The 19,090-nt window shown below is 44.6% G+C and overlaps 1 protein-coding gene across 2 annotated transcripts; it reads right to left on the bottom strand.

The window, feature by feature from the left end:
* Positions 1–5,894: 5,894 nt before the first annotated feature.
* On the bottom strand, positions 5,895–14,329 carry HNRNPDL (heterogeneous nuclear ribonucleoprotein D like). Of its 2 annotated transcripts, XR_007245558.1 has the most exons (9): positions 14,067–14,329; positions 11,247–11,415; positions 10,988–11,149; positions 9,638–9,769; positions 9,414–9,528; positions 8,963–9,130; positions 7,621–7,713; positions 7,131–7,235; positions 6,347–6,431 (listed from the first exon to the last, which is right to left on the bottom strand). XR_007245558.1 is itself a non-coding variant. In XM_048508791.1 (8 exons), the coding sequence occupies exons 1-7, from the start codon at positions 14,186–14,188 to the stop codon at positions 7,643–7,645; spliced, it is 939 nt and encodes a 312-aa protein (XP_048364748.1). In that variant the 5' UTR covers positions 14,189–14,328; the 3' UTR covers positions 5,895–6,431; positions 7,621–7,642. The 2 variants fall into 2 exon arrangements, 1 of the variants encoding a protein (XP_048364748.1); XM_048508791.1 differs by lacking the exon at positions 7,131–7,235 and having other exon boundaries at positions 5,895–6,431; positions 14,067–14,328.
* Positions 14,330–19,090: the final 4,761 nt, after the last annotated feature.

Below are 19,090 nucleotides of genomic sequence, written 5' to 3'. Positions count from 1 at the left end.
TACATTCAAGCCCAAATGTAGGGCATGGTCGCCATTTCGTGCGTGCGCAGTTGAAGAGAGGCTCCTGAATGATAGAGGGGAGGAAAGAGCGGCGCTGGAGTCAGAAAACACTGCAGGAAGCCGGATACAGAAATGGATGGGCGGCTTCTGTTGGTTGCATAATAGCTGCGGGACACAACAAAGAACTGTGTTTGTAATGGGATTTTATTCAGTTTGGGAAGGTACAAGTAGGGCCTGGAGATCTCCCAGAATGCAGCCGTTTTCTGTGACATAATATATCTCTCTGTGTGTATATATGTGTATGTCTCTGTGTTTGTGTATCTGTTGTATATCTGTTTGTTTGTGTGTGCGCGTAATGGAACAGACTCCCTCTATTATCTTTGTGATTTCATTTGGCCCCATTGGGTGGAGCTCTTGGTTTCAGTTCCCAGTTGTGACATGTTAGCTAAAGCTGGTGGTTGCAAGAGCTGCCCTTCTTGCAAATAAAAGGCTGTTTTGCTCCAGTTTGTCTCTGCTAAATGGACCTGAGAACCAGCGCCTGAGCGTGCGCAGTTGAAGAGAGACTTCTGAATAATATATGAGAGAAAAGTGCTGGTGCAGAGCAGCCGCAGGGGTCAGAAAACACTGCAGGAAGCAGGATACAGAAATGGATAAACCACTTCTGTGCGTTGCCTAATGGGTGACAGGCACAGCAAAGAACTGCGTTTGTGATGTGATTTTATTAAGTTTGCAAAGGTGCAAGAAAGGCCTGGAGATCTCCCAGAATACAGCTGGTTTCCATACTACAGAGATCAGTTCTCCAGGGGAAAATAGCTATGTTGAAGGGTCATATCACTAAAGTCCCTCTCCAACCACTGCCTACCCCAGAGTACCCTTCCAAATCTTCTGAACCCAGAGTTCAGAAACCTATTTTATAGATAGACTACTGTTTGGGAGACCAAGGTTTAAATCTCCACTTTGCCAGGAAACCTACTGGTCACGTTGGGCCAGTAACAATGACCGACTAATCTATCTCGCAGGGTTGTCGTGAGGATAAAATGGAGATCAGACAGAAGAGTTTGGATTTATACCCATCCCCCTCTCTCCTGTAAGGAGCTTACAAGCTCCTTTCCCTTCTCTCCTCCCCCCCCCCCTGCAAACATCCTGTGAGGTAGATGGGGCTGAGAGAGCTCAGAAGATCTGTGACTAGCCCAAGGTCACCCAGCTGGCATGTGTTGGAGTGCACAGGCTAATCTAGTTCCCCAGATAAGCCTCCACAGCTCAAGTGGCAGAGCAGGGAATCAAACCCGGTTCTCCAGATTAGAGTGCACCTGCTCTTAACCACTATCCCACTGCATTTTGGGTCCTCATTGGGGAAGATATTGTATAAACAACAAATAAATCCCAATTGATTCTGCTTCTCTGGTAGAAATTCTGTGTGTCTGATTAGTCAGAAAAGACTGAAACCACCAAAGCTCTACTCCCTTAACACCAACTCTGTTTCAACTGGTGGATATATTGAGATCAGAGGGGGAGGCCCACCTGGCAGTCCCACCCCCTTCTGAGGTGAGGGAGGGCAGCCCAGAGGGCCTTCTCTACAGTGGCCCCTACACTGTGGAATGCCCTCCCTCCAGAGGTTCACCAGACACCTAGTTTCTTTGGTGCCTGGCCAAGACCATCCTCTTCATGCAGACATTTGGCTGTTTTCCCCTCTGGGAGGAGGCCTCAAGGTGTCCATACACCCCATTTTTGTGGATGTGGTGGGTGTGGGACATTTTAGATTATATTTGAGTTTTTAGGATGGGGGTTTATTGCAATTTTACTATTGTTGGACTTTTACTATTGTATGGTTTTTATTGTAAGCCACCCTGAGACCGTGGTAAAGGACAGGGAATAAATGTACGTAAATAGAAATTCCAAAAATCCCTGCAGGCTCAAAAAGGTCAGGTACCCCAACCTTCAGTGTTTAAACTATTGCTATTTAATAATGCCAAAATAGCAGCACTGTGAGCATGGGCGGGGGATCTGTCAATCACAGCATCTTCCATGCTATGCTGATGTCTGTTTAGAACAGCGGTTCTCAACCTGTGGGTCGCAACCCCTTTGGGGGTCGAACAACCCTTTCACAGGGGTCGCCTAAAACCATCGGAAAACACATATTTCCAATGGTCTTAGGAACCTAGACACAAATAATTTTATGGTTGGGGGTCACCACAACAGGAGGAACTGTATTAAAGGGTCGCGGCATTAGGAAGGTTGAGAACCACTGGTTTAGAACAATCCCAATCCATTTATGTAAGAAAACATTTTATTATACCCTTGCTCCTTTTTTAGGCAACCAATGCAGTGCCAACACAGTGCAATGTTTGTAACCCAATTATGCAAGTCTATACTTTGCCCAGTATATCATTCATTCGACTTAATAAACCGCTCTCCCCCAAAGGGCTCAGAGTTTAACACAAATTGGCATTCCAAACATTTACCTTTATCTATAGTCTAAAGCACAGTATGTTCTGCCACTTCAAATGTCACTTTCATATATGAATTAAGCTTCTGGGCCATGACGAAAACATAGACTTACTCCAATGTCAATAGGCTGCTGTAGCTCTATTTAAATACTGTACGAATATCAACTGCTGGGCAATTCAGGTCAAGTGGCTTAATGGAGAACATGGATCCTGACTGAGATAGAGATGGTCATTGGTTGACTTTGGGGGTACTGTATGGGGCTTAACTGACTGACTTAGCAAGCTCTGGCAATTCTACTAGACCAGGGGTAGGGAACCTGCGGCTCTCCAGATGTTCAGGAACTACAATTGCCATCAGCCCCTACCAGCATGGCCAATTGGCCATGCTGACAGAGGCTGATGGGAATTGTAGTTCCTGAACATCTGGCGAGCCGCAGGTTCCCTACCCCTGTACTAGACCAAACAATACTGGGTAAACAAATTAACTTAGCTAAGGTATTGACCTTCAAAGCCATTCGCGGCCTTGGCCCTGTTTATCTGAGGGACCGTCTCTCCCTATATCGCACTTCTAGGCCCCTCCGCTCATCGGAGGCGGACCTACTGGTGATCCCTGGCCCCAAGGCGATCCGGCTGGCCTCTACAAGGCCCAGGGCCTTTACGGCTCTGGCCCCTACCTGGTAAAACGGACCTGTTCCGCCAGGCGTTTGGCCAGCTGGGATGATGTCAACTCCGCCATAAGAACATCTGGCCTCCCGTGGGTATATAAAGGGGGGGAGGGAGGGGTTGAAGCCATCTGTAGTCTTGGTTTTATGTATTATTTTATGTAAATTATATGTTTTAAATTGTTTTATTATTGATGGACACCGCCCTGAGCCTTTGGGGAGGGCGGTATATAAATATAATAAATCAGAATGAGTACTTCCAGCTAGTATATGTTAGTTCCCTAACTCAGCTGATCTAGCCACAACAATCCACACCAAATTAGCCTCCAGGATGGACTATGACTTGTAAGGCTAGTCAGTTCATTCAGAACTCTCTCAGCCCCATTTACCTCACAAAGTGTCTACCTTGTTTGGTATATGGAGCAAACAGCAACAGATAAATCTCACCTGTCTGGATAGCCCTTTCACTGGCTGCCTGTTAAGCTTCCAAGTTTAATTTAAGAACTTCAAGGATGAACAGAAGTATTTATGGCACCACCACTCCCACTATGCCCTGCTGTGAAAGCTGCTCTGTGCCAATTAAAGTTCCATCTGTTCATTACAGATTGGTCCCCAAGTAGAAAAACAGGCTGATAAACTCATGTTTTTCATATCCTTGATAGTCCAGCTTCTATGCCAGATACTGGTATTGCTACACTGATTGTATTAGGGTTTTCAAAATACTAAGTCCTTTCATAGAAGAGCCATAAATAAGCCTGTAGTCAACACACCTGAGCAGACGTGTTTAGGATTACATTGTACAAAGTACAGAATTCCTATACTATCACTAAAGCTTCAGCAATACCTGGCTGTGAGTGCTTATTTTCGCCCTAGTACCTATACCTCCGTATCCCCAACAGCTACAAGTTGCTAACATTTCCCTCAACTTGTTTAAAAACACATCATAAAGTTGGAGTGTACTGCAGGGCTGCTGTATGACAGCATTAATATATTTAACCTTGGATTCTACTGTAATTTTCAAGACTATTTCTCCAACCTGATAGTGTGTGAAAATGAACATGAGTTCCTCCGATGGAATACAGGACGGAAACAAGGTTAACTACAAGATGTTGCTTTCATTTTGTATAACAGTCATCCACTCTAGGGTACCATAGAACTTTTGAAGTAGAGGCCATAGGGTCTTGGGAATGTTCAGATAAAAGTGTGCATCTGAACAGCAGGTAAACTGGCAGTAAGAGTGGTTGTGGTGGGTTTTCCAGGCCATGTGGCTGTGGCAATAAGAGCACCGACACACATACCATCAGATCCAACAGTTGGCACAACTTTGTACTAGCTGGAAAACAAGCTTCGCAGAATTCTCTCCACAGCAAGCTGGCTTTTAAAAAACGGCTTCTCTTTAAACTTGACCGCAAGAAAAAAGGGGGCAACCTCAGCTTTGAATGAGGAATTATTTAAACGCTACCGTTATGCCGGCTTGTTTTAATCCCAACTTCCAGGTTCTTTCAACAAGATCACTGAAACAAGGCAAATATTCCTTTGGACATTGCATCTGTTGGAACTGGAGGGAGGCAAGAATCTGCTAACAACCAAATTGATGACCGAGACACTAGAATGAGAAGTCTGTAAGCTGGAGGCAAGCAATATGGAAAGCTAATTAAAGACAGCTGTAGCTTTCTCCTGCTTTTGTTTTGTTAAGTGTATGGCTTTGGAGAATGTTTAGCATGTAGATTTAAGCCAAAACTTCTTCCCAATGTTACATACAAAGTCCTTCCAAATACAAAATACACATCTTCTAAATAAAATGCACTTATCTTCTATCTGAAAGTAATGTTTTCAGAACGCAAGTGGGAGACTATATTAAAAAACAGGGTTGAGAGCCAAAACTATTTTTGCCTTCACATACGCCCAGCTGAGCAGTGTTTTCACACTTCACTTAACAGCCATCTTCATTACTTATTGTCAATTCCTACACTTGTAGTGACAAGATGGTAATTGTATGGTATACTTGGGTAAAAGTGCCTATTTTCACTTCAGAACAGCATTTCCAAGACACACCCACTGCCAACACTCCACTTGTCAGCCACTGACAACTACTTATCAAAAGCAGACTGTAACTGGAATACAATTGGGTTCACAGGGAGCACAGGCCAGGAATAAGCATAAATCAACAAACAGTTAAATGAATTAAGGTTTATTCTGGTTGGCTGTGCATTCTACACACCGTTACCTGAAGTCAAACTGACAAGACCGCGTCCAAGTCACAAACTGGTAGATCAGCGCTGGGCAAAATTAGTTGCGAGGCAAAGAACAAAGCTACTGCAAACAGGCAGGAGTCGACATCTCCAACTGAAAAATGGCAATAGTCCAGTTGGCAGATGGAAGAACTGAAATGGCCTCCCTACCACCTCTCCATGAATTTAAAGCGATGATCTCCCAAAATTTAGACATATACCTCAACCCCCTCCCCGCCAATAGGTTCTACTGATGAGGGAAGTTAACACATTTGATCTGTCCCCACATATCCAGTGATATACGGTGCCATGTTAACCACACCAAACTGTTTAGCAGTAATGATCTAACAAATACCATGTGGGGGTTTTCAGTAGCAAGGTAGATAGAATCTCTGTTTTAGCATTCTTTTTTATTCAACAGCAGGTCTCCAGGTGGTCTTCTAAGCCCCTTTATTTATGGGCATCTCAGAGGAGGCAACAGATAGTTTCTCAAAACTCTCAAGCCATGGCTCCTTTACAGCAATCCCTTTCACAAACATTCAAGGAACTACATATGCACCAAAGCACATTTATTTGCTTCTGTCCTAAACCAAGGCAATCAATCCTTCACCACATTGTGATATTGCCATTAAAAGTCAGGGCACCGAGTAGTCATGCTGCAATGCCGTGCAGGATGCCGAAAACCAGGAAATGTCGCACGTATGGAACGTCCCCCTGTACATCCGAGCATCAGCTGTAACTTGGCGCACCACGTTCGGCACGCTGAGCCAATTCTCACCAACGTTAACCATGCTGCAACACAGTCTGAATTCAGAAGGCAGCAATCACAGAAGCATTTTATTTGGGAATCGGTCAACATGAAAATATACAAATAAAAATTGTATAAACACAAAAACCACGTTTGCATCATAAACACGGATGACGAAAAGGACAAAGTAAAAACCATAAAGAAAACTAGTCGGCCACTATGTACAGTTGGACACTGCTGTGTCGGACACTAAAAGTCTTTTACAAAATAATCATGTCACGAAGACCACCCTCCAAGTCGAGTCCTGATGTTCCGCAAGATGGCTTTGTTGTTGAATCTCCACCTACAAAACCAAGACAAAACCATTATGAGGCCTGTGAAACCTTTACAAGCATTTTAAAAGGTCCATTTTCATGAACTGCTTTAAGTCCTTTATTTATTCCTCGCTTCACTGTTAAAGATCATATGCATATCTGTTGACATGAAATCTCTCTGATGACCCAATTAGGCTTTACGTGCCCAGATGAACCGGTTCAGCTCAAACGAGGGAGCTGTTTCAGAGAACTGTAGAGACTCAGAAAGAGAAGTTCTTGGTTTCCTAAAAACCAAGCTGTAGAAGAGCCTTTCACGGCTTCAACGGCTAGTGGGAAAGAAAAAGTGGCAATTACACCAAGGAAAATTGTTAGCCAGGTGATTCAAATACAGCCTTGCAGCTTGCATATGATCTTTAATGTTCCCAGATTTAAAAGTTCGTTTTGGTTTGTAGATTTCACTAAGCTATAAAAAGAAAAAAGCAAGCATTAAATCTTAAAGAACGAACACTTAAAATGAGGTTCCACAATTGATATACAACACTAAACAGAAGACCAAAAATGATTAAGCTGTAAAGGCATTTATGCACTTTAACTCCTGTAAAAAACCATTTTAAGTTAAAGACACTTAGAAATCTTCAAAGAAGATTTTTGTTTAAAAAAAGAAGCCAAAGTCTGAAGTTTTCCACTTTAATCTTTACGCTGGTACATGAAGTTGGAAGAGACCATACCACAGGACAGCGTTTTCTGGTGTATGCCTTGCGCTCTGCCTGCAACGTGCGACCCCCAGAGATAGACGTGGTCAGGGTGACACACGGCCTGCAATGAAGTTCCCGCTGGCGGGTACAAACAAGGTATAATGTCAGAGTTAGAAGACAACAATCTTGTTTTGCTTAAGTTGTACCCATTTCAGTACTTTACCTGTTGGTTAACACTTCTACAAAGTTTTAATTATTCCTCTACACCACCTGGTACACATTGTAAGCAGAAAAACTCTTATGTTTCTCTGAAGGTACTAAGGACGGCGAACCACCTTTTAACAGAGTTAAAGATCTATAGACACTTAAAGCAAAGGGTTTTTAAACACATCTTTTAAACAAGCGTTTTCATTTTTAAAAAAGAAGAGTCAGGCTATTCGAGAAAGCAGTTTTTACTTGTTTGTCTATTGATCTTTAAATTAGATTAGAGGTACGGAGGGTGACGCTATCGCTCACTACACACCTGTTTCTCCTCCAGTGCTCCTTTAATATGGCTGGTAGTTATTTTGGTGATTACCGCCACCTCGGGATGCCTTTCCGTATGTGCTTTGCTGTCCTATCGAGAGAGAAAAAATAATCTCAAATCCAGCTACCAAAACTTGACTGAGAACAGATCCAATATGCTAGAGTTACTGGGAACTCTATTTCTCTAAGATACAAGGAATTGTTTATTATCTATGCTTTAGAGCCAATGAACAGAAGGTCATAAACTTTAAAAGCATGTAATGTTCTCTCAAACTATATTATTATTTATTAGTTTTGTATACCACCCTCCCCCGAAGGGCTCTGTGATATGCACAATATATCAGTTTTGTAATCTTGAGATAGATACAATGTGCTAGAAATAATACCCATACGGTTTCTGGGTAGCTGTATTGTTTTTTTCTTTCTTTTTTTCTGCTCTCTATTTGTTTTTTACCTGTCAATTATGAGAAAATTTATAAAAAGATGATACTGTTTTTATCATCCGCCTGGGATTTATTTTTAATCTTGTGCACATACCCCTCTATGCCAAACTTTAATTACAACTGCTCTAGAACATCTTGCAATTTGTGTAGGAGGTTAAGAGCAGGTGCACTCTGATCTGGAGGAACCAGGTTTAATTCCCTGCTCTGCCGCCTGAGCTGTGGAGGCTTATCGGGGGAATTCAGATTAGTCTGTACACTCCCACACAGGCCAGCTGGGTGACCTTGGGCTAGTCACAGCTTCTCGGAGCTCTCTCAGCCCCACCCATCTCACAGGGTGTTGTTGTGAGGGGGGAAGGGCAAGGAGATTGTAAGCCCCTTTGCGTCTCCTACAGGAGAGAAAGGGGGGGATGTAAACCCAAACTCCTCTTCTTCTTGCCAATTGCCACAACATATGACAAAAAAAGCCTTAAGAATTGTAGCCACCAAGAGTTACATTAGGGACACCTTCCACTAATCCGCTGGAGCTCTCAATTCTCCAGGGAAAGAAAAAGAAGTGTTTGGATTTATACCCCACCTTTCTCTCCTGTCAGGAGACTGAAGGTGGCTTATAAGCTCCTCCCCCCCGCCACAACAAACACCCTGTGAGGTTGGTGAGGCTTAGAGAGTTCCGAAGAATTGTGACTAGCCCAAGATCACCAAGAAGGAATTTAGGAGTGCGGAAGGAAACACATCTGGTTCACCAGATAAGCTTCTGCCACTCAGGTGGAGGAGTGGGGAATCAAACCTGGTTCTCCAGATTAGAGTCTACCAGCTCTTAACCATTACATCATGCTGGCTGAAGAGGAGAATCCTATGGCAGAGAGAGGCTATTGCAAATGGGAGAGAAAACATCCTTACCACTGTAGTCAGCATATCCCTGGCCATAGCCGTAACTTGGGTAGTTATACCCAGAATAATCGTATCCGCCATAGCTGCTGTAGCTCTGATCGCTGTAAGGACTGTTGTAACTTCCATATCCTTGATCATAGTAGTTATTGTAGCCTTGGTTCCAGTTCTGGCCTTGACCTAAAATGAAGTGACAACTCGTTAAAAAAAAACCTAGCCCTGTTATGGCTCGACTGGGAAAAATGCCAAGCTGCTCAAGCACACAATACGCCTGTTTTAAAACCACACTTCACAGTTTTGGGTCTAGCTCAGCACTGGAAGACGAGATGACAAACTTTGCATACCAACAATGGAGAGCAGTGTTCCTCTCCTTTTCTGCAACAGGTTAGGAACACAACTCACTTCCCCTTTGTTCCTGACAGTGCATTTTCAACAGACCACTCCAGACCGAAACCGCACTTACCCCGGCCGCGTCCTCGGGAACCACCACGCCCACCAGACGAAGTGCCTCTGCCTCCCTTCTGTTGCTGCTGCTGCTGTCTATACACATCTTTGGGCTGCGCTACTTTGATCTCGCACTAAGGAAACACAAATGGCTTAACTTTAATGTCACGAAGGGAGCTTATGTCCTTAGTCAGTCGTTTTGGGGACAGGCAAAGCGTCGTTCGTAAAACTGAGTGCCAATACCTTGCCAGAACCAATCTGATGGTATCTGCTTTCCAACAACTTCTTTACTGGCTCTTCATCTGTGTATGTGATGAAACAAAAACCCCTCCTTTCGTTTGTCTTTGTGTCCATGGGAAGCTCGATATTTTCAATCTGAAATTCACAGCAAACAGTTATGTGCTGAAGCAACATAGAACGCCCCGTCCTTCCCTTAAAGCAATCCGTTGAATGATGGGCCTCATATTTTCTTCTTCTCTAATGCCTCTCACTGATGGCAGACCTTCCCCTACAGCCCTTCTACCTGTGACATGTGTCATGAATTTCATCTCAAGATCAAACATGATATCGTATGAAAATTTCTCCTTTACGAAAGTGACCAATTTTACACCAAAACCATGAAAAGTACTTAACAATTGAAGATTTAAGCTGTTTGCCTCCCCACTTTTTACTGCTCCTCTTTCTACCCTGCCTGTCCACAGATTTTAAAGGCCTTCAGGCCACGGATCTGTTTCTTTAACTTAAGGACATACACTCCAACAGTACAACAGCAGTAAGCACTATCAATATTTTGAAACAACTTACTCCCAATTAAACCACTGCATCTCTCCCAATTATTCTTCTTTTCTGGAGCTCTGAACCTTATTGAGGTCTAAAATTCTAAATTACTGTGGTAAGCTTCAATAGTGCAATCTATGCAGAGTTACTCCAATCTGAGTCCACTGATACAAATGAACTTAGACTAGAATAACCCTCTTGTAGTGGTTAAAACCAGAAGCACTCTAATCTGGAGAACCAGGTTTGATTCCCTGCTCTGCCACTTGAGCTGTGGAGGCTTATTCGGGGAACTAGATTAGCTTGTGCACTCCAACACATGGCAGCTGGGTGACCTTGGGCTAGTCACAGTTCTTTGGAGCTCTCTCAGCCTCACCCACTTCACAGGGTGTTTGTTGCCGCGGGGGGGGGGGGGGAGAGAAAACAGGAAATTGTAAGCTCCTTTGAGTCTCCTTGCAGGAAAGAAAGGGGGGGATATAAATCCAAACTCTTCTTCTTCTTGTATTGTTTTCAGCAAAAGGATCAGGATCTGGGAAACCAAATTTCAAATTCCCACTTGCACCATGGAAGTTTGCTGGTGCACACTCTCAGCCCTGACCCCAGCAATTATTTGATGGAAGACCTCCAAGCAGTGGCAGGGAAGTGACACAAAGACAGGCAATTGCAAACCACCTCCAAAACGTCTCTGCCCTTGAAAACCCCACCAAAGGTCACCATAAGTCATATGTGACGATGGCAAGAAAAAAGATACACAACGGTCCTCAACTGCAGACCTAATATTCACACTGGTGGTGCCCACAACAGGCCACTGGACCATACCTCTCCAAAGCCGCCAAAGTATTCTTTGATTTGCTCCTCAGATGTATCTGGACTCAGTCCACCAACAAACACTTTTTTGGGTGGCTCTTTCCCCTTCAGAGCTTTTGCTCTTTTGGGATCTATTAACTTGCCATCCAGCTTATGTTCTTTCAGTTCCAATACCTAGAAAGATACATATGAACATTATTTCCAGGGCAAAAAACATTCATGCAAGCATACAAACACATTCAGTACAGCTGCATACAATGTGACTTCATACCTTCTCCACACTGGCAGCATCTTTGAAAAGCACAAACCCAAAGCCTCTGGACCGGCCCGTGACAGGATCTGTCTTAATTGTGCAGTCCACTACTTCTCCAAAACGAGACAAGTATTCAGTCAAGTCCTTCTTGCTTGTATCCCAGCTCAGGCCTCCAATAAACATTTTGCTGCAAAGCAAGAACACAAGTTGTATTGGAGTGATGCTTTATTCACACATCCCTGCAATCGCTCCATCTGCGCAGGCTCCCAATTTGCTTCCAGGCCCAATTCAAAGTGCTAGTATCAACCTTTAAAGCCATCTATGGCTTGGAGCTAGTAAGGGCCACCTCCTTCTACATGAGCCTACCCATCCACTTTGGGCATCTTTGGACACCTTGCTTTAGGCAAGCTGAGAAAAAAAGGACTTCTTGCTTGTGGTGCCAAAATGTTCTGACTCCCTGCACAGGGAGACCTGTCTGTCTCCCTCTAACATTGTCCTCTGCTAATGGTTGAAGACTTTGTTTGATGTAAAATTACCCAAGTAACTGTTATTATTAGTCCTCCACCCTTCCTGTGCTTTAAGTGTACATGTCTTGTTTTGAACTGGCTGTTACATATATTGTAAATTCCATTTCAGTGTTTGGATGTGCAGTTCTATGGGGACGCTATCTAGTTAGGAAGGCCGCAAATAAATGTTTTAAGTAAATAACTAGTAATATTGGTACGCTGATAACCCTGTTTTCCATTAGAACACTCAAGATGGCTGATAAAGTTGAAATCCCATAAAGCAATCATATCAATGCATTACAAACAAAACCCATTAACACATACATTTGGGCTTCTCGTGTAAATATGTATACTCTAACTAGAGGAAAGAACAGATTAAACTGCAAACTTACAACTAGGTTCACATATAGAGGTAAATTCAAATTTCAAAAAAATGTGTAGTAATACTGCATTTTTGAAGGCATATGTCCCTAAACTTAATGCAAGCAATATTTCATTTTCAGCAACATCTATAGGGCTTTGTGCGCAAGCACACCAAGAGAAAATCACAAGCAATAAATTGTCAAGCCTCATTACTAAAGTTCATGAGTTTCTTTTCAAAGTTCTAAAATGGTTGCTTGTTTTATATTTTGCCAGAATATTTTTTTACTGACAAATATTTGTCTACTCAAAAATCTGACTAACAGTTTAAAGAGTGTCGAATTTGCGGCCCTCTAGATGTTCATGAACTACAATTCCCATCAGTCCTTGCCAGTATAGCCAATGCTCATGTTGGGACTGATGGGAATTGTAGTTCATGAACATCTGGAGGCCACAAGTTTGACACCCCTGCTTATCAGAAGCCTGAGACCGATTTGGCTGAAAAAGTAGTGGGCAACCCAAAGTCACCCAGTACACACTGTAATTGAAAGGGAAATTGAACTCTAGTATCCTCCATCCAGCTCTTAACCACAACTATACTATCTCAAGGAAAGGCAATCTACTCTTAGATTTAATGCAAGTTACAAAAAGTTATGAAACTTTACATGTGTTCACCTCAGAATAAAGTACAATCCCCATATCACCTTTTCAAACTCATATCCTCATCTGTAACTGGGAAATCCAGCAGTTGGCAGAAGAAAAGCTTTAAACTAAAGCTTCAACAGTTAAAAGCTCAATCACTATCTTCCCTTAACTTCTTACAAGCAAAACAAATGCAAACTTTAGCATGGCTGTAGGGCAAACAAGTCAACCATTTAGAATCAATGATCTTGGGGTCATGCATATGAATGGAAGAAATGGACACTCCTTACAAGTAACTGGCCTAAAAAGTCCCATTCATGTCCCTTAAAACCCAAAATTCTGTAGAATGTGTACGTACAGTGGAATCCTAAAGTCCATTCATTGCAATCAGCTTAGAATGGACTAACACTGTATAGAATTGTACTATAAGACGCTGATTTCCTGTTGGTGAAACACAGCATCACCACAGCCAATCAGTGGCTGTTCAGTTTATTAAGAGGCACAGGGAGATTCCAGAGGATACCCACGGAGTTTTGGTTGCAGCCATAACCGGCTTGTGACACCTTTATCAGGCCATTTCTTATGGAATGATGAGAAAGTCGCTTCCAGCACAAAAACAGCACATCTGTTTGTCTTTAAAATATTCCACAGATCTTGTGACTTGGGCCAGAAAGGAAGAGACAAGCGGTAATAGAAAGGAGCAGAACCTAATAAAATTACCAGAAGAAACAGGAAAACAGAGCTCCTGTCTTTAGCCCACGATCAAAAGACGAATTTCAGCAAAAACGCCTTCTCCACTCTCTACGGGGCAACCATCACTAAGAATATGCCCTCCCCCCCGGCAACATTTCCCCGGCACCAACTTTCAAGAGTCAAAACTCCCTCCATCACATACCCCGCTGGTTCTCCCGCAGACACCCGCGTGCCCATCCTCGCCATGCTCCACTCCGATGGCTCCGCCTCTTCTTGTGCACACGGCACCAAGGTCTCCCTCCCCCTCCCCCTCCCCCTCCCCCTCCCCCTCGGGCACTTCAGGCCACCTCCCGATGTAACCCCGCCCCTTCGAGTTCTTATAGGCTGGCGGTTACGTCACAGTACCTCCCCAGCCCCGCCCACTTCGAAGCCCGGGCCAGCGCGCCAGGACAAGGGGGGAGGGGAGAGACACAAAGGGGAATTCCAGGCAGGGGAGGGAGGCGGCCAAAGGGAACAGCCGGGTCACGTGGCGGCTGCTTTTTTCAAAAAAGGCCGCTGAGAAAGCCAAGCCCCGCCCCTTTCCTCGTCTCATGGGCCAAAATGGCGCCAGGTGAGCCACCCCTCCCCCTCTTATTACCCATCATCCTGCTGGTTCTTGCTGGCGTTGATCTTGGAGCCTTCGGCGAAGTCTTCCTGGCCGCTGCCGGAGCCGGCAGCGTTGTTGTTGTTGCTACTCCCGTAGTCGGTGTTGTCCTCCATAGCGGAGACAGGGAACTGGGGAGGGGGAGGCCGAGAAGGACCACAAAACCGGTCAAAGAAAGAGCGCGAGCGGGAAAAGGGGGGGAAGCAGGCGACGCGGCCACAGAAGCAAAATGGCGGCTGTGAGAAAAGATCCGGGCAGCGCCAGCGACGGTTTTATATACGCGTCCCGTCCGCCAATGGGAGCAGCCCGGCGGCGCAGGCGCGGCTGCGGCGCCGAATGGAACAACGGGAGGGCGGGGCCGAGAGCCTCGTGGGCCAATCAGGATGCGCGGGCGGAAGGGCAATGGCGCCGGTGGGGGGAGGGGGCTTGCGGCGGTTTCTCCCGCCCGCGCCGGGAGACATTTGCTTTCCTCCGTACTAAATCCTATTGAGTTGAACTCTCGTCGAGTTAACTGCCGGGCCGCTTAATTTCGCTGCAGCGGACGAACCTGCCTGCCTCTCCGCGGTTACTTCTCCACTGAGACTGTTGGCCTCTTTCCCAGTCCCGGGTTGAGCTTCTGCCCTGTCAGGTCTCGTCCTTGGCGACTGTTTGTAACCAGGCAGGCCTCGAGGCGGTTCTATTTTATTTCTGCCATAAAACAGCTGGAACAAGCGTGACATATTTCAAAGAGTTCTCATGGAACAGGCCTCAAGAGTATAGGAACGTTATAGATGCAATACAGAATCCTTTTTGCAACGCAGTCCTATGCACTTGCATTGAAATAGGGTTTCCTGCACAGGAATATTGAAATGGGGTTTCCCCCGTTTCAATGCAAGTGCAGCATTGCAAATAAGACTGCATTGCAACTATAACGTTCCTATTCAGATCCTACATGTTTACTAAAAGCTAAGTCTTAGTAAACGTTAACTTAGAATTGCAACTATAATGTTCATATTCAGATCCTATATGTTTACTAAGAACTAAGACTCCTGGACCATATTGGCTTGTGCACAGGAATGCATAAAAATCTCTCCTTAGATTGAGATTTAAGTTTGAAGAATTCGTAGTGTATGTATCAACATAAATATAGTCTGCTTGATCAGACAAGTTTGTGAGATGCGATGATGGACCTCACCTTTGCCTCTTGAATTCTTATGCCTCCAAAATTTGGTTGGTCTCTGAGAAACCTATCGTGCAATGAAAAAAGCTAGAAACTTTAATTTTAAAAAATTAAACCTAGGAATTCAAAAGAAACGATACTTGCAAAGACTTTGGATCCCTAATGCAGAGCCTAAATGAAGTTAAATCAGCACTTTAGCAAATCAATCTTTTTTTTAAAAAAAGCCCTCTGGTGGTGTGGTAGGGGGAATTGCAAAGGAAATGGTGTCTGATAGATGAAAGTAGGCGCAAAGCTGCCATGCGGCTGCTGTACAGGTTTGAAAAAGGATCTACTGCGGATGGAGAAAGACTAGAAAGTGGTCGATAAAAGCTGGGTCTACACACCCTTCCAGTCCCCTCCTCTGCAGTCTTGGAACCAAGGCAGGGAAAAACCTTCATGTGGATGCACTCATAAAAAGTGGGTCCCCACTCAGAGCATTGCTCACTGCTCAGACTGCTGCACAAGAAATATTTAGCATACGAAAAGAAGAGTTCCTGGTATATATGGTTCAGAAGGAGTAGCTGAGAGAAGGAGGGATAAAATCTTTAAAAGTAGGATGGTTAAAGGTAGGATAAAATCTTTAACAGTTACACTTCTAAATTATGGCCCAGTCTTGTTCAAACAAAACGCACATACCTCTAGCATGCTGGTTTGCAAGAAGCAGCAAACATGCATTCACTTTATGAATGACATGAGGGACTAGTAGAACTTGGATAAATGATTTTGTTTCTGTCACACATTCAACTGTACATGCATTTGGATTACTCAATGTGCACATAAAGAAATATCAAGCGTATGTGAATTTTACATGTGTTTGTTCTTAATCTGTAAACAAGGCTACTATTGATAAAGACCGCAATGTTCTCAAAGAAAGCATATGGGAAATGTTATGCTTGCAATATCCAGCAACTTGCAAACTGGAAACGGCTAACCAAAAGAACATAAGAACAAGCCTGCTGGATCAGACCAGAGTCCGTCTAGCCCAGCACTTTGCTACTCGCAGTGGCCCACCAGGTGCCTTTGGGAGCTCACATGCAGGATGTGAAAGCAACGGCCTTCTGTGGCTGTTGCTCCCGAGCACCTGGACTGTTAAGGCATTTGCAATCTCAGATCAAGGAGGATCAAGATTGGTAGCCATAGATGGACTTCTCCTCCATAAATCTGTCCAAGCCCTTTTTAAAGCTATCCAGGTTAGTGGCCATCACCATCGCTTGTGGCAGCATATTCCAAACATAATCCTTTTATTAATCCGAATTCTTCCCAGCATTTTCAATGTATGCCCCCTGGTTTTTGTATTGTGAGAAAGAGAGAAAATTTCTCTCTGTCAACATTTTCTACCCCATGCATAATTTTATAGACTTCAATCATATCCCCCTCAGACATCTCCTCTCCAAACTAAAAAGTCCCAAACGCTGCAGCCTCTCCTCATAAGGAAGGTGCTACAGGATCACACCCAGGCTCTTTACGGATGAGGCATGTGTTAAAGCCTCAGCATCTAAATTCGGCAGTGTGAATCCACAGTTTGCGCCCCTCCTCATCCTGCCCACAGGGCCTCTGTCTTTGATGGATTTAATTTCAACATGCTCTGACATAGCCATCCGGCTACATCATTTGGCCCAGTGTTTGGTGCAAACACTGAACCAAAATAACCGGGGCAGCCTCCATCAACAGAAGCTGGGTCATCAGCATATATCAAAGCTGTGCCAGAGGTTGCATATAGATGTCAAATAATATTGGAGGAAGGATTGCCCCCTGTGGCACCCTGCACACAGATGACGCTGGGACATTCCTTCCACCAGTGCTACCCACTGGTCCCCCCCCCCCCGATAAAGTCAGCCAATTTAAGACTGTGCCCTGCGCACCTGTAACTGTGAGGGGGGTGGGTCAAAGGATCATGATCAACAGTGTCAAATGCTGCAGTGAGATCTAAAAGCACCACCAGCACTGACCCACCTCAATCCAGCTGTCGACAGATATTGTTCTTGATGGCACAGCTCGGTTTGTATCCCATGACCAGGACAGAGGCCAGACTAGAATGAATCTAAGGCTGATGTGTCATCCAGGAATACCTGCAACTGTTCCGTTCTCTCAACCACCTTACTCAGAAATAAGTTCGAAACAGGGCGGTAGTTGGTTGGAGAGTTCAGGCTGGATTTGATCTAGAACCCACTGGTTTGTCTGTTTGGTGGTTGACAATATCTGTAAAAATTTCAAACATGTAAAAGAATCAGCTTTCTTCCTGTCAGCTTTGTTTAATGTCCAGCTTTCACTCATACACAATAATGGAGAATACGTTGGTATGGTACGGATTATCTTGATCTTGGTTACACATCCTTATATTTATGAATCTTTCCTCTCTCTTTCATGGCTACCCTTTACAGTCTCAATCGCCTTCTGATTGCTTGCAGTCTCCCTTTTGGTTGATGATGGACTCAAGAAATAGATGATCTTTAACAGTTTCATTATCAATCTTAAAGTTGTGTAATTCCTCTTACACAACTTTACAACCGGGACAGTTTGCTAGTAATTATAACTGCTAAAGATAGCCTCTATTTTCAGAGATAGCAAACCTTTGAATACCATACCCCGAGGCACAAAACGATGCTGCTGCATTTAACACAAGCCACACCCTGACTGGGTCTTAAGAACTGGACCCAGAAAAAAAATCTCCGTTTTGAACGGCTTGTGACATCCGGCTCCACAAAGAGTTCAGATGAGCTTGAAATCAAAGTTTTGTTTTGATTAGCCCCAATAGGAATTTTGTCTCAAGTTCTGAGTACAATTGTATAACAGGGTGGGGCTTTGCTAAGACTTACAGTTGCCAAGTTCCAGGGAGCGCCTGGATATCTCTGAGCATTATAACTCATCTCCAAACTAGAGCTTAGCCCAGCCACTCCAACATCTTCAGGAATTGCCCTAATCCAGAGCTGGCCACCCTAAGGAATCTCTGGAAGGGGAAAAACTCCACCCTTTTCAAAAGGCGCTCTGTCTAGGGAGGCAGATTTCCAAACTTCCCGTTTGCCAGGGGTGGCACCGAGTTAATTGAGATGCATTCCTAACTCCAGGCCATGGCTATATAAAATAGACAGTGATTGTATCTGGGTGATTGAGATGCGTTCCTGCCAATGTAACTGCTTTAGATATATGCATTTCTGCCTGTTAAATGTAACCTTTCTGTTAATGGAACATTCTTTCTTTGATCTTACTTTCATGATTTCACACGCTTGGTACATAACTAGGCTTATCCCTGACACCTTCGACTCCCATGGGAAGCAGGATTTCTCCCCTTGCTCTGTGGGGACGGGGGGGGGGGGGGGGGGCCAACTGGCTTTATCTCTACCTGTCCCCGACCTTGGGGCACTCCTAGGCTCCGATGTAACTCTTTCTCACATTCTCGGGGGAAGGGGGGGCTGCTCATTTCTGCATAAAGAGGGGTGCAAAAACCAGGCCTGGCATAAGTGGCTTCTTGGACGCTGGGCGCTTCGGTACCTTTTCAATATACGGTGCTGATCAACAATATCCAAAGCCTGTTTATTGCTTCAAGGATGAAGACCTAACACACATGAACTCTCCGCCCTGAGAGAGGCAGAGTAAACGCAGACCCCCGTCAAGCTAAGTCTTTGTGTTGCACCCGCGGCCTCCCATCTCGAGTTAATAAGCGGACTGATTTCTCCAACTTCCCGCTGCCTTGCCCGTGATTCGCTCCAGGGACAGGGCGGGCTTTCTACAGCAGACGGGCGCGCTCCTTCTCCCAGTGGGGGAAAATGGCCGTCCGAGGCTCCATCGCATGCAAACGTCCTCGTCGTTTTGTGCAGCGCGC

The sequence above is a fragment of the Sphaerodactylus townsendi genome, linkage group LG10 (assembly GCF_021028975.2).
Source record: "Sphaerodactylus townsendi isolate TG3544 linkage group LG10, MPM_Stown_v2.3, whole genome shotgun sequence".
NCBI lineage: Eukaryota > Metazoa > Chordata > Lepidosauria > Squamata > Sphaerodactylidae > Sphaerodactylus > Sphaerodactylus townsendi.
The sequence above is the reverse complement of the archived record's forward strand: the minus strand, read 5'-3'. Positions and strand labels throughout refer to the sequence as shown.

Coding starts and splice junctions, on each gene's coding strand:
- HNRNPDL (XM_048508791.1), bottom strand. CDS start 14,188: ATGGAGGACAACACCGACTACGGGAGTAGCAACAACAACAACGCTGCC. Junction 9,770..10,987: donor ACTTTGGCGGCTTTGGAGAG/GTATGGTCCAGT, acceptor TGTGAATTTCAG/ATTGAAAATATCGAGCTTCC. Junction 9,529..9,637: donor ATCAGATTGGTTCTGGCAAG/GTATTGGCACTC, acceptor GTGTTTCCTTAG/TGCGAGATCAAAGTAGCGCA.